This window comes from Leuresthes tenuis, unplaced genomic scaffold (assembly GCF_036924035.1).
Source record: "Leuresthes tenuis unplaced genomic scaffold, fLeuTen1.0.hap1 SCAF_21, whole genome shotgun sequence".
Classification (NCBI taxonomy): domain Eukaryota; kingdom Metazoa; phylum Chordata; class Actinopteri; order Atheriniformes; family Atherinopsidae; genus Leuresthes; species Leuresthes tenuis.
Window position 1 is genome coordinate 28,070,300 of NW_027325375.1, and position 19,760 is coordinate 28,090,059.

Here is a 19,760-nt window from a genome sequence, read left to right on the forward strand (position 1 = left end):
AGCGCCTCTGCCTATTCCCCTCACATGCATTTATAATGTATGATGTAATACTATAATTTATAATGTAAAAACTGACAACGCTGAACGGAAACTATTCTACGCTAAAAAATTTTAAACTATTAGTTTAACAATTTGACCTACATTTTTCAACTTTATTTTGAAGCCATTCCTGGACCGGAAGTGACCTTGTCTTTAGCTCCCGCCTACTGGAAATACCAATGGCCCCGGAACAGTAAAGTAGCACTCCGAAAATGGCCGGGGTGTTTGAGGTGGAGGTTGACGGAGTAGAGCACGACCATGGACTAGAGCATCACAACGAACCGAACCAGGTGAGGGAAATGGGACAGACTAGCAGATCAAACAGACAGGCGCAGTTCCCACTTTGGAGCTAGCTTCCAACTAAGCCGCCGCTACTCACGGATGGGTTGGATAACACCGTAAGCAGCTAGCTACCGGTTAACTTAGCAAACGTTACCAAGCATTGGTGTCCAGAAAAAGTGCATTGTCCACTGAACTAAACGTAACGTTCATCGAAGTAGCAGTACAAGCAAAAATCGCCCGAATAAGTGCTAAAAAAAAGCTAGCTGTAGCAACTGTCATTTAATCAAAGTGACGTTGTTTTTTTATTTTTTTTTATTTTATTAAAACAAACCAACCATATTATTATTTAAATTAATTAGCCAATGAAAAGACTTGTTTCCATTTCAAAATATTTCCTATTGCGCTGGGAAATGACTGAGAATTTGAATGATTAACTATAGGTTTTGGTGATGTGGCTATTAGGGGTTAAAGGTTAAGCACTTTCAGTGGCGTGTCAGAGGAAGTAATCATACCATTTCCTGTTTGATTTCACTTTTCAAGTCAAACCTAATAGCTGGATGCTGAATAGATGGGATTACAGTAAATAATACACTTCACGGTCCCATGAGACAGCTGTTAAAATCTGTTGAAGCACGTCCTCTTTGTGGTGTAATGGGCAGCATGGCCTGAATAGATGCATGCATCTTAATGAGCTGTGTAAATACTCTTAAGAGTCTTAAATCCTTTGCTGATGATTCAGTGTCCTTCATCTTGGTGCATAAATTGGAAAGAACGCATATAAAAAGTTCTCTAAAATGTGCTAATCTGATGAGTGAGGTACAGATTAATCTTTTATATCATCTTTGCTTATGCAAGGAGACTCTTATTATCACATTGATTGCTTGTCCAAATACTTTGTAAATTAAATTGGTGGGATCCCTTTTTCCAATACCAGCTACTATAGGCAATAACAGCCTTTATTCATTTGCCTTTTTGGCAGATAAGAAGCTGTCTCAATCAATGTCATCTTCATATTTCAAATAATCTCACTGACTAGGTCCTCAAGGCACACCGCCCTGCATGTTTTCCATGTCTCCCTGCTCCAGGAAACCTGATTGAAATGAATGGGTCGACCTCAGCCTTCTGCACAGCTTAAAGACCTGATCCATTCATTTGAATCAGGTGTGCTGGAGCAGGGAAACATGGAAAACATGCAGGGCGGTGTGCCTTGAGGACCAGGGTTGGGGAAACACTGGACTAGATGACACGGCTGTTATAAACATTCATAAAGATTCGAATCAGGATCATTTTAATACAGATATGTCACAGTTTTTCTTCCAGCTTTGACACGTGTGCTTTTCATCTTGTTGCAAATAAAGTAAAATGTTTTAATTAGTCATTATTATACTACTTTTATTTTTCAAAAGCTGTCAATCATTATTTTGTGTGGCTGTTTAATTGGTAACTTGTCAAGAGTAACAGTCTTTACTTTGTCTCCTTTGTTTTTCCTTTTAGTTTGATCTGTCCAAGCTTTCACCAGAAGAGAAATGGAGGTTAGTGTCTGTGCCACACCTGGACACACACAGTGTAACACAAAGGGTTTATATATATATTACTTTGGTCACTAAACACTGATGAGTCAAAATATGCTCTGATATATTTTTGTAATTGGTACAAGTTGTCGCAGTTTAATTTAGAAAGTAACGGTACAGTAATGTGTGGAGTGTACTCAAAGGCACACCTATTTTATTTTGGTATGAACTGATCGTCTGGCTCTTCGTCGTGTATGATTAACTCATATGTGTCTTTGTCCACAGGGTGGAGCATGCAAAGATGCATGCCAAACACAAAGGCCACGAGGCCATGCACGCAGAGATGGTGCTGATCCTCATCGTCACCCTGGTGGTCGCCCAGCTAGTCCTCGTGCAGTGGAAACAGAGACATCCAAAGTCTTATAATGTAAGGCGCCAAACGTGCAAGTTTTGTGTTAAAGTGTGGAAGCACAACCCTGTGAAGACTGTTTGTTTTCAGCACAGACTCTGTCCACGTGTCTGTAGTAATGGGGAAGGGAAAGGATGGAATTCATTATGATACAGTTGTTACCAGCAGGTGACTGCGGCCACTTTTGCTTTCTTAAATTAAGAGAAATGTTTTTTGTGTTGTCCTAAATTAGGGATTTGGTGGTATGGTTATTAGCGCTGTTGCCTTACAACAAGGAGTTTGGATGTTCTCCCCGTGCATGCGGGGGTTCTCTCCAGCTTCTTCCCACCGTTCAAAAACATGCATGTTCGGTTAATTGGTGACTCTAAATTATCCGTAGGAGTGAGTGTGAGCTTGTGGGGTTGTTTGACCCTGACGACCCATCCAGGGTGTACTCCGCCTCTTGCCCAGTGGCAGCTGGGATAGACTCCAGCCGCCACGACCCTTAATTGAATTAAACCTGTTTAGAAAAAGAGTAGCTGTCCTAAATTGTTTTAAAATGTGCAATTATGTCGATTCTATTCTCTATTTTTGCATTCTGTTTGTATTAATTACAGTTTTAAATCCTGGTGTACAAACATTTCCTAACATGCACACTCTTGTCTTTTAGCTGGTGACTCTGTTCCAGATGTGGGTGGTTCCTCTCTACTTTACAACCAAACTTCACTGGTGGAGGTTCCTCACCACATGGTTCATCTTCTCTGTCATCACAGCCTACATCTCCTACCGTGCCACTCGCAAACCACTGGCCTGCACCACGCCACGGTAAAACATTTGTACCCCCACAGATCAACCCTAACATGGCTACTTCCTACCAAAAAGGGCGTTTCCATTGTTGGATCCTGTTTTCATCAGTTTAGCTTGAACCTGTGCCTAACCTACGTTTTAATCATTAATAATGATTAAATGTAACATGTTCTTCCCTCATTCTTTTTAATTGTAGGTTGGTGTACAAGTGGTTCCTCCTTCTGTACAAGATCAGCTATGCCACAGGGATTGTTGGCTATAGTGTTGTCATGTTTACACTTTTTGGTATTAACCTAATATTCAGGTATGTATTATTTGTAAATGAATATTTTTTTCTTTTTATACAGATGTTTAAATGTGGCAGTGTATATTAAGTCGCTGATAATAAAACTCTAACTTCATAGTAACAGCATTAGTCATTTTTCCAGCTTGCTGGTCTCTGTCCCATGTGCAGCTCTCAGCTGCCACTAGATGATGCTGTGTTTGCATCCTTCATTGTCGCCGCTCCCACGGCATCCATATGCAACACATCCACAGAATTATGCACTTGCTTTATGGCTTTGGGTGGGTCTGTGTCTGCGATTGTCTGCTGGTTAATGCACAGCAGCAGCACATGAAGATTACAAACTGTTGGAACTTTGGGAAATGAGCCGTCAGTCTATATAAAAGCGCTTATTCAAGTAAAATTAGTTGGTGAAGGTTTACTTTGGGAGATCATTAAGATCTTACTTGAATGATAATTGGCCACACCTTCTATTTTCCTTATTGTTGGGTTAAAGACCAACAGATTCTTACTTTTTTGGTATCAAGACTCAACTATACTGACAATAATAAAAAATCCATCTCAGGGGACAGTCTGCCTCAGGGTCGTATATCTGAAGGTGAATTCTGGTCACATGATCAGTAAAATAAATCCTTTAAAACTGCATTGCCACCGTAAGATATCAGTAGCTATAACAAATGTCTCCTTTTTCTCTTACGACTTACCAAAAGGAGAAGAGAAACAGGTTTTCCGTTTCGCTCTCTATAGGCAGAAGCTAAGTTTAGTTGAATTTAAAAGGAAAATTATTTACAAGTCCTCTTAAAATCTGTTGTGATTATCGCCCCTTTTAAATTGCATCTCAGGCAAGATTAACAGCTGTGTGAGTGGAGAAAGAAGTCTGTTGAATCCACTTTCAGAGCTAAAGAGAAAGTAGATGCATAACAGTTTAATAACAGGGATTGTTCAACACGTCTTATGGTTACAGTACATTTGTTCATCCAGGGCATCCCTTATTTTACAGAAAATAGGTCATGACTGGGCAGTTTTTAGTACTTAATTAACTGAAAATCACTTTTTTTTTCTTCATTTTCTCTTTGGAATTTATTTATTTAGCCTGTTCCTAGTGCCTCCATTTAATGTTCGGGCTCAGAGGTTAGCTATCAAACAGCTGCTGCAGTATTAGTCGGAGCAGCTGATTGGACACATTACTCTGTAATTCTTTCCTCAGGATAAAGCCAGAGGATGCCATGGACTTTGGTGTTTCGCTGCTATTCTACGGGCTGTACTACGGCGTCCTTGGAAGAGACTTTGCAGAGATGTGTGCAGATTTCATGGCTTCAACTGTTGGGGTAAGGAGGCAAATCGCAGGCACTATGTTTCTATCCACCTCTTAGAGGTAGTAATTGTGAACTAAAATGTCTTCTTTCTTTAAAAAATTCTACTTTAGTTTTACAGCGCATCTGGCATGCCAACAAAGCACCTCTCTGACAATATCTGTGCTGTGTGCGGTCAGCCCATTCTTGTCGATGTCAGTGAGGAGGGGATTATTGAGAACACATACAGATTATCCTGCAACCATGTGTATCCTTTGTTTTATGTGTGTGTGTAAACATATTTCTGCATTAATCTACAATAATTCTCAGTGAAAGAGAAGCTGAAGTGTGTTTTGGGATGCAGATGATCATAAAAATGGTAAAGTCATCATTGGTTATTGGAAACTGCAGCATGTCTTCTTTTATTAAGCCAAAGAGGAATTGACAGTCAGCTTGACCTTTATGTCAGTTCATCTGAAACGATGTTACTTCCCTCGTGATTGTTGTGATCTGCTGTGTGTACGTTCTGAGCAACACAAAGCATTATGTGACATCACAAACCTTTTGTTTAGAACAGAATAGAAAAATACTTTATTCAAATGCTTGTTTAAGGTGCTTTTGAACTGACGCACCACAAACATCCCACACACTGTTCATGTCAGAGCGGCGGCACCTTGAGCCAACGCAGACGTTAAAAAGCAGGAGATACACTTCAGTCAAAATCTGTCCACGGTACACGCTTTTATGGGTTGTGAAATGTTTTTATTTGTGCCTCAGAGCCTAACTGCAGTCAGAGTGATGCTTTATTGCTCTGATGTTACTGTTTTCTTGTCACAATCGGAGCTCTGTCTCCTTTCATTCTCGAGCTGCTGCTACAGCTGTGCTGCCTCTCCTTGGTTGATTGAAGCGTGTATGAATGGATGAGTTTTAAGATGGTTTAAAGCGGTAAAAACTATTCCTGCGGTGCAACTTGTAGTTATCGGAAATGTTTCAGTTCTGCAAGTATAACCTCCCTTCCAGGGTTCTTTTTTGAGCTGAAATTTCTCCTGTTTAAAAAAAATCTCTGGTTCCTGGCAAAAGCTTCTGCATATGGAAATATTTCTTCCTTTTATTTTCTTTTTTTGTAGGCTGCAATTCTAATAATAACTTTAAACTGCTTTTTTTATGCAAGTCAAATGACTTATTTAGTGTAGGAACTTGGTTACTGTTGCCTTTGTTATTACTGTCCAGTTTTATAGGAAATAGATTCTGCTGCAAACAGTCTTGGAGCATCTGCACCGTCATTCTGATGCATTCAACACGAAGCATTGTGACGTGTGTAGATATTAAAGCATGAGCGCGTTTACGGACTAAAACGTAGACACCAGCCCACATTTCATAGATTAGAATCTGAACAGAACACAAGTGGCTCACTTGAGTGTTTCGGCACCAACCGAACCAGCATGGGGCGAACTTTTTCCTGTTGTGAACATGAGCTGAAATGTTTAGTTTGTTAAATGCTGAAGTTGTGTAGAATCCAGTGAAAATAATTAATTGTACTTTGAGAACCTTTAACTACCCTTTTATATCAAATGATGGTGCCGGGTTCTGCTATGAGCTGACAAACGTAACACAGGCTCTTCTGTGCTCTTTGGGGACCACCTTAGTGTCTCCTGTATGCTTGGAACTGCAGGGTGAGATGGGGGGGGATTTCCATTTAGTTGCAGTCTGTGTATCCTAAAGCCTGCACACTGCCCCTTTACACATTAAGCTGTCATTTCCACAGTATTTATAGTTGGTGCTGCGACACCGAGCCTTAACTCCACTTCCAGGTTCCACGAGTTCTGCATAAGAGGATGGTGCATCGTGGGAAAGAAGCAGATGTGTCCGTACTGTAAGGAGAAGGTGGACCTGAAGAGGATGTTCAGTAACCCGTATCCTTTTAACGTTGCAATCCTCAAAAGTGTGAGCTGGACCATTTTTGTTTGTGCTGAAAATAAGTATCTTTAGAGTTGATGCTGAGTAACGAGCATGTCTCAGATATGTGTTAAAGGAAGGAAAATCCTCATCAAAGCTAAGCTGAGCATGTTCACAGACGACCTTTTAGCCATCGGCAGGAAACCCAAAGTCATTCTGAATTCTAGGAGAAAAAAGCCTTTGTTTTGACAGAGTGGAAGTTTCAGCAGTCAGATTTGGGTGACATTTTCACACAGCTAATTACAGACTGTAAAAACAGGCTCTTAGTCACTTATAGATTATATAATAGGGTTGTTCCTTTTTTGTGGGCTGAGACATTTCCATCAGCCGGGACAACTCCATGCAAAGTGACACTGAAAGCAATGTCTCTTAACTTTTATTTCCGATTGCTCTGAATTTTTTGCACCTTAACTAACTTCTTTAGCTGGGAACGGCCGCACGTCATGTATGGACAGCTTTTAGACTGGCTTCGGTACCTGGTGGCCTGGCAGCCCGTTATTATTGGATTTGTGCAAGGTATCAACTATGTGCTGGGTTTGGAGTGACCTGCGACTGACTGATGGACAAAGGTGCCACGTGGAAAAGATATGCACTGGCTCAAAAGACTGTGGGCCTCACACGGAACTAAAACATCAATAAATGTGTCTATACTTTTTGTAAATATTTATAGGCACATAACTGTATTTACGGTTATTTGGATTTTATCAGTAATCTGAATTTGGATGTCTGTCAGTTTTTCAGGATTTGCTCCACACAGCGTCACACCCCAGTGATTGGTCCATTTATCTCCTGGACTAGTAAAGCGGCTCTCAAAATCATTAGAGAGAGATGTTTTTTTTTTTTACTAATTTATGTCTTAAGCATTTGTTAAAACTTCAAGGATCACGCTGGAGTGTGTCATCCTCATGGCTGAAGGTTATCTCACATGAGTAATAAATATTGAATGGAAACCAGCTGAAGTCATCGCTTCCTCTTAAATACATGAACCCTGTATCCATAGACGACATCTTGAGTTATTTTGCAACTGCTTCTTGTACTGCAGTTACTCACCAAAAGACCGTTACCATTTTGAACTCAAACGACATGTTTTGTTGCATTGACGGTCCTGCACCTCGTGATTGGAGGTTTTGGCTTATTCATCCCACTGTACTCATTATAATGTATATTTTAGTGTCACTTCTGGGCTGTAGTCGTGGAAACTTATCCCTTAGATGCAAAACATTTGTCTTCACCTTTAGTCCTTCCATTTCAGCGTTTGTATTTGGAGTTGCCTTCAATGAACAGGAGTGACAGTATAGGTGTTAACGTTGGCCAAATTAGAAAAGAGGGAAGGGGTCTAATATGTGTGCAGTTTAAGGTTTGGATTCTAGGTAATAAAATGACTAAAAGCTGAATGTTTGATCTGAAGAGCGCGTGTGGACGGAGCCGCTCGTGCCTCAGCTCAGGCTGTGTGCTGAAGCTCCTGCAGGGCAGACGTTGCTGTGTTCAAGGCCAGTTTAGACCAGCAGAATCTTGTCTGAGAGCCTCTTCATCAGGTCAAAGTTCTAAAAAGGTGTAAAAGTTTTATTTAGTTTTGTTCTCACTGTTTTGGTCAAGAATGTTTAATAAATGTCACATGGTTTAGATTGTGTGAAAGTGTTTTATCCCCACAATGAATATTTGACGTGGAGCACGTTGGATGACGCTGCATTGTGACACACATGGAAGTGGCTGTAAATGAGTCGGAATACGCCGCAGAGAGTCTGTGGATGACCTATGAGAAGCGTACGTGGTCTAATTAGCGAGGAAATTCCCTAGTACTGAGTGGGTGAAGGGGAACTAAGTTAAAATGCATATAAATGGTGAGCCCCATCGGCTGTCAGCAGCAAGCCCCGTTCAGTGGAAGAATCGATATGAAGCTGTCGTCTGCTCTCAAAGGTAACTGCACACAATGCTACCAACCCAGGCGTTTCCTTTCTCTGTTACGGTGCTGAGTTGTGATCATGTTATGTCTGCAGCTCTGGGATTTCTGTGTGTGCTGAGTGCAGATGGATTTCCAGGTACAGATCAGTTTCATAGGAGACCGAGCTTATCGATTTCTTTTTTTCTGCTTCACTAAAGTTTGTTCTGCAGTTTCACAGGAAGAATCTCCTGAGATTATCGGGCCAAGCCATGTTCAAATAAAAGCCCATCCAGGTAAGGTATGCGTCGCATGTCAAAACTAAAGCGTTTCAGTCCTCCTGGCACTGTTTTTACTGTTCTAAAGCCAATTTAACAACATTCTGCACATATGGTGGCACGTGAAATGAAATTCTGTGTTTGTCTTTACAGGAGAACAGCTGGTTCTTCACTGTGATGCAATTACAAACTGTGACGATGACGAGGCTCTTATTTACTGGCTTGTCAACGGCTCTTTCCCCGAGGACACGCTCGGCCATGGCAGGATTGAAGAATCCAATGAGTAAGGACTATGGAAATAACCTAAACAGACTAAAGACTAAACCACCCATATTTCATTTGCTTCAAACACGGTTTTGCATTCTCTGAAAACAGTTCATGACCCATTCTTGTTCCAGATCAGCTTTCAAGGCTGGTTCAATCCTACAGAAGAATTTGCTGTTGAAGAAGGTCACGTTGGAGGACCTCGAATGCACCTTCAGCTGCGTGGTGACAAATGCGGTGGGAATCGCACAGAAGTTTATCACCTTAACAGCCAGCGGTTGTAGTAGTGAATGACTGAAAAGTCTGTTTCCATTTGTCTTGTTTCATCTCTTTGTAAGTGAAGAGTTTATCAAATAAGAGCCGGAGAGGAGATGTATAAATGCTGGCCTGCATTTGTTTCCATATTAGCACTTTGTCTTAAAATAGATTCCATCTGGTGAGACCAGTACTGTTTAAATGTTAAAAACTAGTCCCATACGAGATGCAACAGTTACAACTTTAGCTTAAACAGGACAGCAACTGGAGAATATCAGAAATGGCATTTTTAGCATTTTATATAGAACTAAATACATCTTTGATCCAACTGCTATACTGTCTTTGTCTCATTTAGATGCCACACAGTCTACTGACTGCTGTATGTACACAAAATAATGTCACAATAAATCACTAAGCTATTTTCTATGTTTGTCTCATGTGCTGATGGGAAATCATTTGAGTCAAGAGACCGAGAGAAATCAGTCTTTGTTTTATAGAGTATCTGTATAATCTGCATAGCAACAGTCCAAAGAGGGTCAACCATCAGCCAGTTTTTTCCTTCCCTTTACAGCCGAGAGGCCGTAAAGAACCAAAGAATGTCACCTTCGGTTGAAGAAGTTTCATTTGGCAATGTTTTATGATTCAGATTGTTTTGTCACACTAAGAGTCGACCCCGTGTGATAATGACAACATTTTAAAAGCAAAGCAGTTTGAAATGAAAATAACCCACTGAACGGTAGTTTTGTTAAAGCTGGGGAAGGCAGTAAGAGTTTGGATTCTGTACTCAGAATTTCCAATGGAACATTTCAGCATGGAATAATTAGACTTTTTCAGGCTTTAAAAAAAATGAAACTCTACTGTGCAGGTGCTTTCACAGCCTTTTGGACCTTAAATTAGAAAAAAAAAACAAAAACCTCCCAGCTGTCAATGACCTAAACGACCCACGGGACGGGCCAAGAACCAAGAAAATAAGTGTAGTTGTCTCACATTTAGGTACCTGGGATTAACGGCCCTGCAGACAGATCCTGTCGGTGCCCTTGGAGCAGAGAGGTGAAGCTGTAGTTTGTCTATTTGTAATTTTCCAGGTTTCTGCCCCCAGCTTTAACACTTGTTAAAAAGATATTTGCACAAACTTTAAGGCCAAGTTATTGCAAGCGCAACATTTGCTGAGCAAACAACGAATGTTATCTAAGGGGAAACAAATCTTACAGACACAATGTGTAGAAACTAGAAAAAAAACGCTCCATATCCGAGGCACAGCCTTTAAAAATCACAATCTACTCATTCATCACAATACCCCCCCCCCCCCCCCCCCCCCCCCCCAGGACAGTTTCTGAACCTCTAACCTAAGAGCACAGCTCTGAAATGGCTTTGGCAGAAAAGAACCCCATGTAAACGAGAGGTTCCTGAAGGACCCTGTTCGCTCCTGCTATCATCAGATGTCAGACACACTGTGATCAGGAGGGTGTTTCATCTCCTTTAGCTGCGTTTGCTTCAATGTGTCTTAGCCACACAGATGGACTAGCCTCTAAACTGATGTCCTCTTAGTTAGTGGAGGTGGGCACTCAGCTGTGCACCATCTGTGTTAAACTAAAGTGCATCAGTGTGTTGTCATCTGGTTACTTGATTCAACTGCGAACAGATTCGGGACACATGAAATGTGCCGTTGCCCCCCCGAGCTGGCTGAAAACAACTCAACTTCAGGTTTTAATAAACAGAAATAAAGTATCATTTTTGGATATAGAAAGAAAAAGGGAGATGTGATCTTATAGGATAGGTCGAGGTGTGTGTTCATGCCAGCTGTGAGCAGAGGCAGAGTAATTCTGATTAGTATTGAGTATGAATGCACAGAGTAGTGTTTGCAGATCACTTCTTGTTCTACTGTACAGACAATGCACCTGTCCCACTGCTTCATGTCAGCCACTGAAAATCAATAGTGAAGCTTTTGTCTGTTATGTTGCAGCAAAACTTTGTCTCCTGATCAGTGTGTGCCGAGTCTGAAGCTCACACACCCAACTCCTCCAGGCAGTGTGTCATGTTGCTGCTCCTGTTAGTCTGCGGATTGTCTTTGAGCTTCTTTTTGAGGAGGCTAGCAGCATCTGTGGCTAAATTTGGGATCTGTGTAGAAGAGTTGCAGAAGGGCTGAAGAAGTTCTTGGTTGGTTTTATTTGCCATTCCAAACAGAAAACGGAGGAAAATGTCCAGTTTGCCATCCTCACACTGCAGGCTTCTCTCCACAGCACTCTTGTACAGCTCCATGGCCTTGGGGCCCTTTAACATACTCTTGACCTTTCTTTTGAAATGTTGCTCAAAAATGTTCTTTCCTTGGTTTCTAAAGGAGAGATATGCATAAAGAGCAGCCAGGTACTCCTGCATGGTGGGATGGTTAAAGGTCTGGAGTATTTCTTCGTACAAGACTTGGGGCATTGTGACGAACTGTGTGAACAGGCCAGTGTTGACAACTGCCTCCAGCTCATCGACTAAGGACTCATCCCCGCGTACCTTGACAATCTTGAAATGGCCTTGCTCCAGCATGTTCAGGGCTAACTTTCCATGTTTCATGAGGAAGTCCATCTCTTTATCTGGACTGCAGTCTGGAGCTCTAAAAGCACGACGCTGACGGAGGAGCACCAGCAGCAGCTTTGTGTACAGATGAGTCATGCTTCTTGGCAGCTCTGCCTTTGGCCCTTTCTCCCTAAAAGTGCGCTGGCACTCATCGGCCACTATGGAGCAGAACAAGGGCAGGTGGCACATGATGTGGACTGTTCTGAGAGACTTCACATACTCAACAACTTGAGCTGCCTGATCGGGATCTTTAAACCTCTTCTTGAAGTACTCCTCTTTCTCAAGGTCGCAGAAACCGCACAATTCCAACTGTTTGTAACGTGTATCATAATGGTGGCAGAACTTTGTTCCTGGTCGAGAAGCGACGAGACAAAAATTGCCGAAGCACAGCCTTCCTCTGAGGAGGTTGATCACAATGGTGCTCGGGGGATTTTTTTCGCTGGGGTTAGAAACATACATAGTGTTAGAAAAGTCAAGCGCCGGATTGTACTCATCCAGGCCGTCAAAGATAAACATTGCATTGCTGTCATCATTAAAGCTGAAATCTCTTTCCCTTAATTTTGTTGTTGCTGGGAAGAGTTTCTGTATTATTTCCACCAGGGACACTTCAGAGCCCTCAAACTGTTTCAGCTCTCTGAAAGACATAGGAAACATGAAGTAAATATGCTCGTGTGATCGTTCCTCAATCCAATCAAGGATTAACCTTCTGAGTATCATAGACTTCCCCGATCCTGCCAGTCCAGTGAGCAACACCAGCCTGTGGCAGATATCATCAGGCGTCTCGGCAACTAGAATCTCTTTTGTAGAAAGCTTTTTCCCAGGTTTCCGGTGAGTATTTAGCTTTTCTATGGTCAACACCTCATGTTCAATGTTCGGACCATTGTTACATTTTGAGGAAATGTAGAGATTAGTATAGACATCATCAAAAGGCCTCTTCTCTCCCTCCACGGCCAGATCTTGACACACTTCACTGTATTTCTTCTTCAGATCCTCGCGTAAATCATGACGGACTTCATCTGAAAGAAAGAAAAACACATTTATCAAGTACATCCTTCATCATTCTTATTGAGGTTAAATTAACAGGGACAAGACAAATGTACTTACTTCTGACGCACATAATTTGGATATATTTAACCTCCTTTTCTTTCTCCATGTGAACAAGAAGTTTTTCGGTGATGTCCAAAGCTACTTCAAGGCTGTAGCACTCGAGCAGCTGGTCCACAAGGTCCACCAAGTCCATGCTTTGGGGAGAAGCGCTGAATGACTGCGGGTACCAACTCCACAACAACCACTTGAATCTCTTAAGTTCTTCCTCTGAAAGCCGCCTGAGTGTGTCACATATAATCTAATTCCAAGAGAAAAGTCAGATTCATTGTTCCATTTCCAACTGTATGAGTACGTTGAGTCTTTCAACTCGTTTAAGGCTCAATAAAAGAAAAAAACGAGCTGACCTTGAAAGTGAATGCCACTGTCAAAGATGGATGCCTGATTTTAGTTGGGGTCTCGTTTGACTCAGGTGGGTCCGAAATGTCCTGGACGTGATCTTCACTCTTGACTCTGGAAAGACGCACAGATGTCAGCACATTTTACTGCTGGTCTGTCTGAGTCAAACACACTGGCCTGCAGAGGTTCAACACCATGGACACATTTCTTACTTGAGGTTTTTCTTCTCACAATCGTCACTGTCAAAGGAGTAGCAGCTGGAGAATGAATCTGCTCTTTCCAGCTTGACACTGAAACCACAGAGAAAAGGAGGCTTAAACTATAAATACATTTCTTTTTCAACGCAGAAAAGGAATCCCTTCGTGTCTTGTTTTGTTTTTACCTGGTAAAGAATCCATCTGTATCTTCCTGTATGGCTGAGCTGTCCTCACTAGTCATCGACCCGTAGCTCTGAGCTGGAGTCAAAGCCAAATCCACAAAATGCCTGAAGCGATGGAAGGAAGAACGACACTTTGTTAATTGTTTTGTGGCAACGCAATAAGAAATCCCTCCAAAGAGCATGCGAGATCTGCAGGAGCCCATTGTAGGTGCACTTCTCTCTCGAATAAGTTAGACCCTTTTCCGTGTTTATATTGGTTTAATTTCTTTCTTTCCCCTTTTCTTGGGTTTGGTGGAGTTAGGCTGACATTCTAAATACATGCATTTTATTACCCATGTTTCCTTATGAGCTCTTCAGCAATGACACCTCCCCTTTTCTGTCTGTGAATTCTAACTCAAAGATATTCCCATAAGTCAATAAAAAAATAATTTTTTTAGTTTTATTTAATTTTTGTGCATGTTTTTTTAAGTTTCTTTCTTTCGGGGTCTGATTTAATCAAATTCTGGTTCATTTTATATAGTTTTACACAGTGTATGTTAAGTCATTAGGAGCAACTATTTGTAGGACTAATAATAGCTGATTAAAATGTTATAATGTGATGTTATGACAGCCAAAGATGTAGGTAACTGTTCCTCATTTGGTCCACTCGGTGAGACAGCTGAGCTGCTTTGCCAAATGTTTTTTCCTAACACGTAAAAGATGTGAGTGATACTCTTTATTCATTTTCATGTCCTGTGCCCTTCAGAAATATAATAGGTGATGACCTTTGTCTCTGACTCTAACATATAATGCTTTATTTCCGTTTCAGCACGAAGATTAGTGGTACACTCTCGCTCTTTGCCATAAAAATATCTGGACTTCGAACCCAAAAAGGAAAGAAATTAGACTCGTGGCATTAGAAAGTCAAACATCTCTCTGTACCAGGTGCTGGTGTCCATTGGACTTGGTCCAAGTTCAAGGGATGATCTTCTCTCAGGAATGTAGTAAATGTCTTCCTCCTCATTAGGCACATGCTCTCCTCTACCAGAAACAGCCTCCCCGATGGAGGAGTCGTCTGACTGCGTGGCCATCGCCTCATCCATAATTTCCTGTGTGGTTACAGGGTGACCCCGGCCTAAACCTGCAGAGTAACAAACATGAAAAAACCCGTATGAGGACAAGATATTCAGGTTTCTGCCGACGGATGCTTATTCAGCCAGAGTCTGCTCCAGACTATAATATCATCTTATCTTGTGACACAAAAAAAGGTATCAGGGTTAAAAATGTTCATAAGAACTGTCTTTTAAAGTCTTTAATTGAGAAAAATTTGTGATAAAACAGTATTTCTTAAAATCTTTCAACATTGGCTGCTACAGTATTTTGTGACTGCTTTGGCATGTTTCAGGATATAAAACTAAACTGCTAAATTCTTCAATTTACACATAAAGACCTGAGCTATATGTATAAAATTAGATACCCTAAATGTACTCAGTAAAGTGAAAAAGGTGTGAAATCAATTCAACATACATCTAATTTCTTTTAATTCAAGATTTCTTTGGGTTGAGTTTTTAAAGATTTTTAGCCAACATACAAGGTAAAACAGGACGGAATCTCTCCCACCCACTTAATAAAGACACCTTTGACGGTTAACACTCAGTCAGAAGTGTGTTTGATCAGAGGTGTGTTTGATTTAGCGCTACCTGTTGTGTTGAAGTCTGTACCCCCTGCAAACGTGCGTTCACTGAATGTTCGTGACCACCGGCTGCTACAGTATATTGAGGGCCGACATTTGGAGTTTAAAGCTTTGCACACTTGTCCATTTTGTGGAGATAAAACCTTAATCCAAACTGTTGTGGGATCCTATCACAAATAAGCAGCAGCATACAGACAACTACTAAATAAGAAGTAAGAAAACCAAACGTAAAAGCTAACGAGCACCTGGAGAGCATAAACCCGGGGCTGAGTAATATCATCTGTTGTAACACTTGTAATGCGCAATGTACTGTGTTAGCTATACATATATTAGCTAATCATCAGTCTCCGTTTCTCGTCTTTGTACTACATGCATTGTATGATTTATGGCCTGTGCAACTTATTTCCCCATCTCGGTCGTCGACTTTGACTTGACGCACACGCCGAGTCAGGCGAACGTGTCCACCAAAACTAGGACCAGAATTTAAAAAAAATATACTTAAAAGTAATTTTAGTACATCTAATATAACAACAAACATAAATATGTAGATATATCCATATATACTTTTACTATAAACTTTTACGACGTAACCTCACCTGTGTTTTCAGAAAATTGTATTCCTACCCGGAAGTTTCTTTCTTCTTCGTTGTCCAACGAGCATCTTTGATTCGACTGCCACCTACAGGGCAGAGTTGGGAAAAGCATGAAGTCGTACGAATAGACTGTGGAAGGAAGGAAGACCAGGACGTACACACAATTAAGCAGTGCTAGGATTAATTCCTGTATCCTTTTAAAAAAGAACAAAATACTGTCATAAGGATGCGAATACATTTATGAGAGACACATACAGAATTGATCCATTATGTATTAAATTATAATATTTTGCTGGCATAAGATCCAGAAGGAATTTTAAGGGCAGTACCTCAGTATCACATGAACTTTATAATTGGAATACTCTTCTGTAGGGTGGGTAATGAAGACTTTTCAATTTTTTTTCGGTAAAAATGAGCGAATTGGATCGGGTTATATGGTTTAATTTCAGACGACTTAATTAATAGGATTTTTATTGCCTCACTTCACCAGAAAAATCTTTTAATCTTGATCTGTATCAATACTGAATATCAAACCTCTGCATGCATTTGCAGTAATGATGGAGTTTCCCTCTGGGTGTAAAATACGATTAATAAAGTTTCAAAAAAGGTGTCACAAGTCAAAGACGCTGCATCCAGTCACATGATCAAGTTTCATACTGTTGCTTTCTTTGTATTTATTTATGATCATTGATTATCTTGAATGTCAGTGCTAACACTGTTGGAGCTCAATCTGCTGCACTGGGCTCCATCTTCCTGCCTGTTAATAGGCAACGATACAGACATTTAATTGATATTTACTGACACACACTCAGCTTTAAGTTGAGAGCATTTACATCCAAACCGGACAAAGAATTTATGATATTTATTTATTTTATGAGCTCATGTGTAAAAAACAAAATGTACCATAAATAACCATAAATATAATGTTCATTCGTATTCATTTGTCAAGAATTAATTGCAGACTCTGACTGCCTGATGTCTGCAACCTATGGACATCACTGAGATTTAAGTTTCCTCCTTTGTGATGACTGAGATTCCACTTCTTAACCAACAAAAACCTCCTCGATTCATTTAGCAGTATTATTTAGTCATTGTTCATCTGTACAGTAAAAATATTCAGTCATTTTTGCTGGATCTGGCTGAATCAGAGCTAACAGTATATATTATAGTAGTACACATACACTTGATAATTAATCCAGTTGCTTCTGTCGCCTTGTAATTGAACACTGGTATTGAACACTTAGTGCCACTGGAAGCCATGCGGTCCCATGTCATCATTCATCATCCATGTGCTTTACAGTTGATGTATCATCTGATTATTTGCTTCTAGCCTTCCAGTCATTCTGGCTCAGGTTGATCTTAGTTCCATGTCTCCAAAGCCTGCCGTTCCAGAAATGTTCTGATTTTCTGTGAGGATTTTTGGCAATGTCTTCTCTGTCATTTCTATTTTGAGGCTCATAAATGGCTTGCCCCTGGTGGTGAACCCTCCATACTTGCTCTCATAAAGTCTTCTATTTCTGGTAGAGTTGGATAATATGCCTACCTCCTGGAGTCTTGGCTGGGGTAATTCTTTATCGTGGAAAGGATCCTGTGATTATGCTGTAGAGTGTACCAGATATCCCTCATGGACTTGTCATGTTTTTGCACCCTTAGGATGGCTTGATTCACTTGTATTTGAATGCATGTTGTGGGTTACCTGCTTATTAATAATGATAGAATAGCCCAGACTTGTTCTTGACACAGCTTTTGAGTCACTGGTCCAATTATATTTGAGTCCCTGAAAAAGAGAGCCTAATTGCTAATTTGCTTTTATCAAATTGGATGTGAATACCCTCAAATCATAGCAGACGGTCTGCACTTCAAGCATAGACTGAAACATAAATGTTTTAAGGTATTATTAAAATAGCAATAATAGGGTTTATATATGTGTGTCGGACAACAGCAACAGTTATACTTGTAATAATTATATAAAATACTTTTTCAAATAAGAAGAAATAGAGCTGAATGACAAATCAGAATAACAAACACGCAGAAACAAAAAGTGTGTATGAAATCATCAGTATATCAACATTTTATTCTGTTCCAAATCTACGGTCTGTTTAAATGTAGCCGCATACTGAGCGTCCAGGCGGAGAATATTGGCTCAAACCTCGGAGCCGTTTACTCGCACATGAAAAACATAGGCAGGCGCATGTCAGCATCCTTGTTTCGTCGGTGACCATCGTTCCACTACACTGAGCTTTGTGTGACGGAGGCGTGAGCAGCGACAAAGGCAGCAGGGAAAAACAGTGGCTGTATGAAGGGTGATTAGTGCCACCGGACTTAGGGGATGATGTGCAGGAATCATTGTTAAAGGTTCCATTGTGCCGGTTGGGTTTATCGGTGACTTTTGCCTCAGTCATATGGTTGCAGTACCCAGAGGAATAAATAAGATGTTCTCTTTTCAAGCATCATGCCATCAGTGCTGCCTTTGGTGCGTCTGCAAACAAAGTTGGTCCTCACTCCAAGTGCCCTGTGAATATAAAACATGGGCTTTAGAGAAACTACAATAACCACATTATGGATCAACGACTGCAGTGTTTCGCAAAGACTGACTACATATTTCATTTACAGTGTCCATTGATGGAAAGCCAGTGAGAGTTGCTCCACTCCTACGCCGGCTGATCCGTCCTGGAAATGGTGCAATTTATCTTGGAAGTGTGTGAACACTTGAACACTTAAAGATATCCAGTCTTTTTTGTTGTTGTTGTCATTGTTTGAGTGTTTGAGAAATGCAGTAAAAAATAATACTTTAATACTTTAAATTTGAGTGTATTGCTATGGAAACATTGTTAAACACACAAAGGGTACATCCAAAAAAACTGAATCTCTTGTATTTTCTATGTGGAGACTGGACTCCCGAGGAGGTGAACTGTAGCTGTAGTTTATCAAATGGACACATTTTTTGTTTTCCCTCTTGTTTGACTTAAAAAGGTCCTTCAGTCTCTGTCTCTTCAGCAGTGTCGTGCTCTGAGGCTGTGAAAACCACTCAGGTTCCGTGACTTAGAGTGTGTGGGTACTGTGACTGATTGCTTGGGGGCCTCACTTTGGCCTACTTGGTGACACTGTGGCACATGTAACTGTGCCTCATTTTCACATAAAACGAGAACTCCGTCCCTCATGTGGCTCTAAACGTGTGTTTCCTGTTTAGATAAGGCTGGTCCTAATCTTTTGGTCCTTAAAAAGGATCCTACCCTGTTTTAGTTTGAAAACTCTGGGATTAAATTCCAGTCTGAATGGATTTTAGCAAAATCAATGCAGACATCCAAATAAAAAATTCTTATCAATTCTTTTATGTCCTTCTCTAATTGTCAAACCCCATCACTTGTCTCAGCCTTATCTACCCACAGTTTAAAAAAAAACATGGATATTACAGGCTTTGCTGTATACTTTTTACAGTATTGATCTAACATGGGATTGTTAGATAACTGTGTGGGATAATCTGAAATAAAAATAATGAGGAAAGAACTGTTCTTTTTTTATATAATCCACTATAACAAGCATTGTTGTTAGAGTAAAAATACAAGCCAAAATAAGTGCTAGGCTGTCCCGGTCTGTGGAAAGTCGTGCATCCTGTCATGCAGATCATTTCTGCACTGCTGTAGCGAGCATGAAGCGGTCCAATTTATCACTGTGTGCTTAGCAGCTTGGAACACACATCCTGGGTAGCAGAGACAGAGGAGCTGCTCAGATACAGTTTGTGATACACCATGTTTGATTCCATTGTGCATTATCATTATGGATTACATAATATAAGGGATGATGCTTAATTTAAGTAGAAAACTGCTGGATAAATCCAGAGATTATGGTGACAGACGACTGACATTGACTCTGG

At 40.7% G+C, this 19,760-nt stretch overlaps 2 protein-coding genes across 2 annotated transcripts; one reads left to right on the plus strand and one right to left on the minus strand.

The window, feature by feature from the left end:
- Nucleotides 1-202: 202 nt before the first annotated feature.
- On the plus strand, nucleotides 203-7,513 carry rnf121 (ring finger protein 121). Its single transcript, XM_072374769.1, has 9 exons — nucleotides 203-329; nucleotides 1,816-1,853; nucleotides 2,118-2,259; nucleotides 2,891-3,045; nucleotides 3,224-3,331; nucleotides 4,518-4,638; nucleotides 4,737-4,870; nucleotides 6,414-6,515; nucleotides 6,983-7,513. The coding sequence occupies exons 1-9, from the start codon at nucleotides 252-254 to the stop codon at nucleotides 7,101-7,103; spliced, it is 999 nt and encodes a 332-aa protein (XP_072230870.1). The 5' UTR covers nucleotides 203-251; the 3' UTR covers nucleotides 7,104-7,513.
- A 3,641-nt stretch (nucleotides 7,514-11,154) lies between these two features.
- Nucleotides 11,155-15,961, minus strand: nlrc3l1 (NLR family, CARD domain containing 3-like 1). The gene is made up of 7 exons (XM_072375241.1): nucleotides 15,890-15,961; nucleotides 14,543-14,741; nucleotides 13,625-13,726; nucleotides 13,455-13,532; nucleotides 13,251-13,356; nucleotides 12,904-13,144; nucleotides 11,155-12,815 (listed from the first exon to the last, which is right to left on the minus strand). The coding sequence occupies exons 2-7, from the start codon at nucleotides 14,701-14,703 to the stop codon at nucleotides 11,239-11,241; spliced, it is 2,265 nt and encodes a 754-aa protein (XP_072231342.1). The 5' UTR covers nucleotides 14,704-14,741; nucleotides 15,890-15,961; the 3' UTR covers nucleotides 11,155-11,238.
- Between the last annotated feature and the right edge of the window lie 3,799 nt (nucleotides 15,962-19,760).

Excerpts from the sequence above, each read along its gene's own strand:
- rnf121 (XM_072374769.1), top strand. The coding sequence starts at position 252 with ATGGCCGGGGTGTTTGAGGTGGAGGTTGACGGAGTAGAGCACGACCAT. Across the intron at positions 3,046-3,223 it reads CTGGCCTGCACCACGCCACG|GTTGGTGTACAAGTGGTTCC; the intron begins GTAAAACATTTG and ends TTTTAATTGTAG. Across the intron at positions 6,516-6,982 it reads AAGAGGATGTTCAGTAACCC|CTGGGAACGGCCGCACGTCA; the intron begins GTATCCTTTTAA and ends TAACTTCTTTAG.
- nlrc3l1 (XM_072375241.1), bottom strand. The coding sequence starts at position 14,703 with ATGGATGAGGCGATGGCCACGCAGTCAGACGACTCCTCCATCGGGGAG. Across the intron at positions 13,533-13,624 it reads ACAGATGGATTCTTTACCAG|TGTCAAGCTGGAAAGAGCAG; the intron begins GTAAAAACAAAA and ends CTGTGGTTTCAG. Across the intron at positions 13,145-13,250 it reads CAGTGGCATTCACTTTCAAG|ATTATATGTGACACACTCAG; the intron begins GTCAGCTCGTTT and ends TCTTGGAATTAG.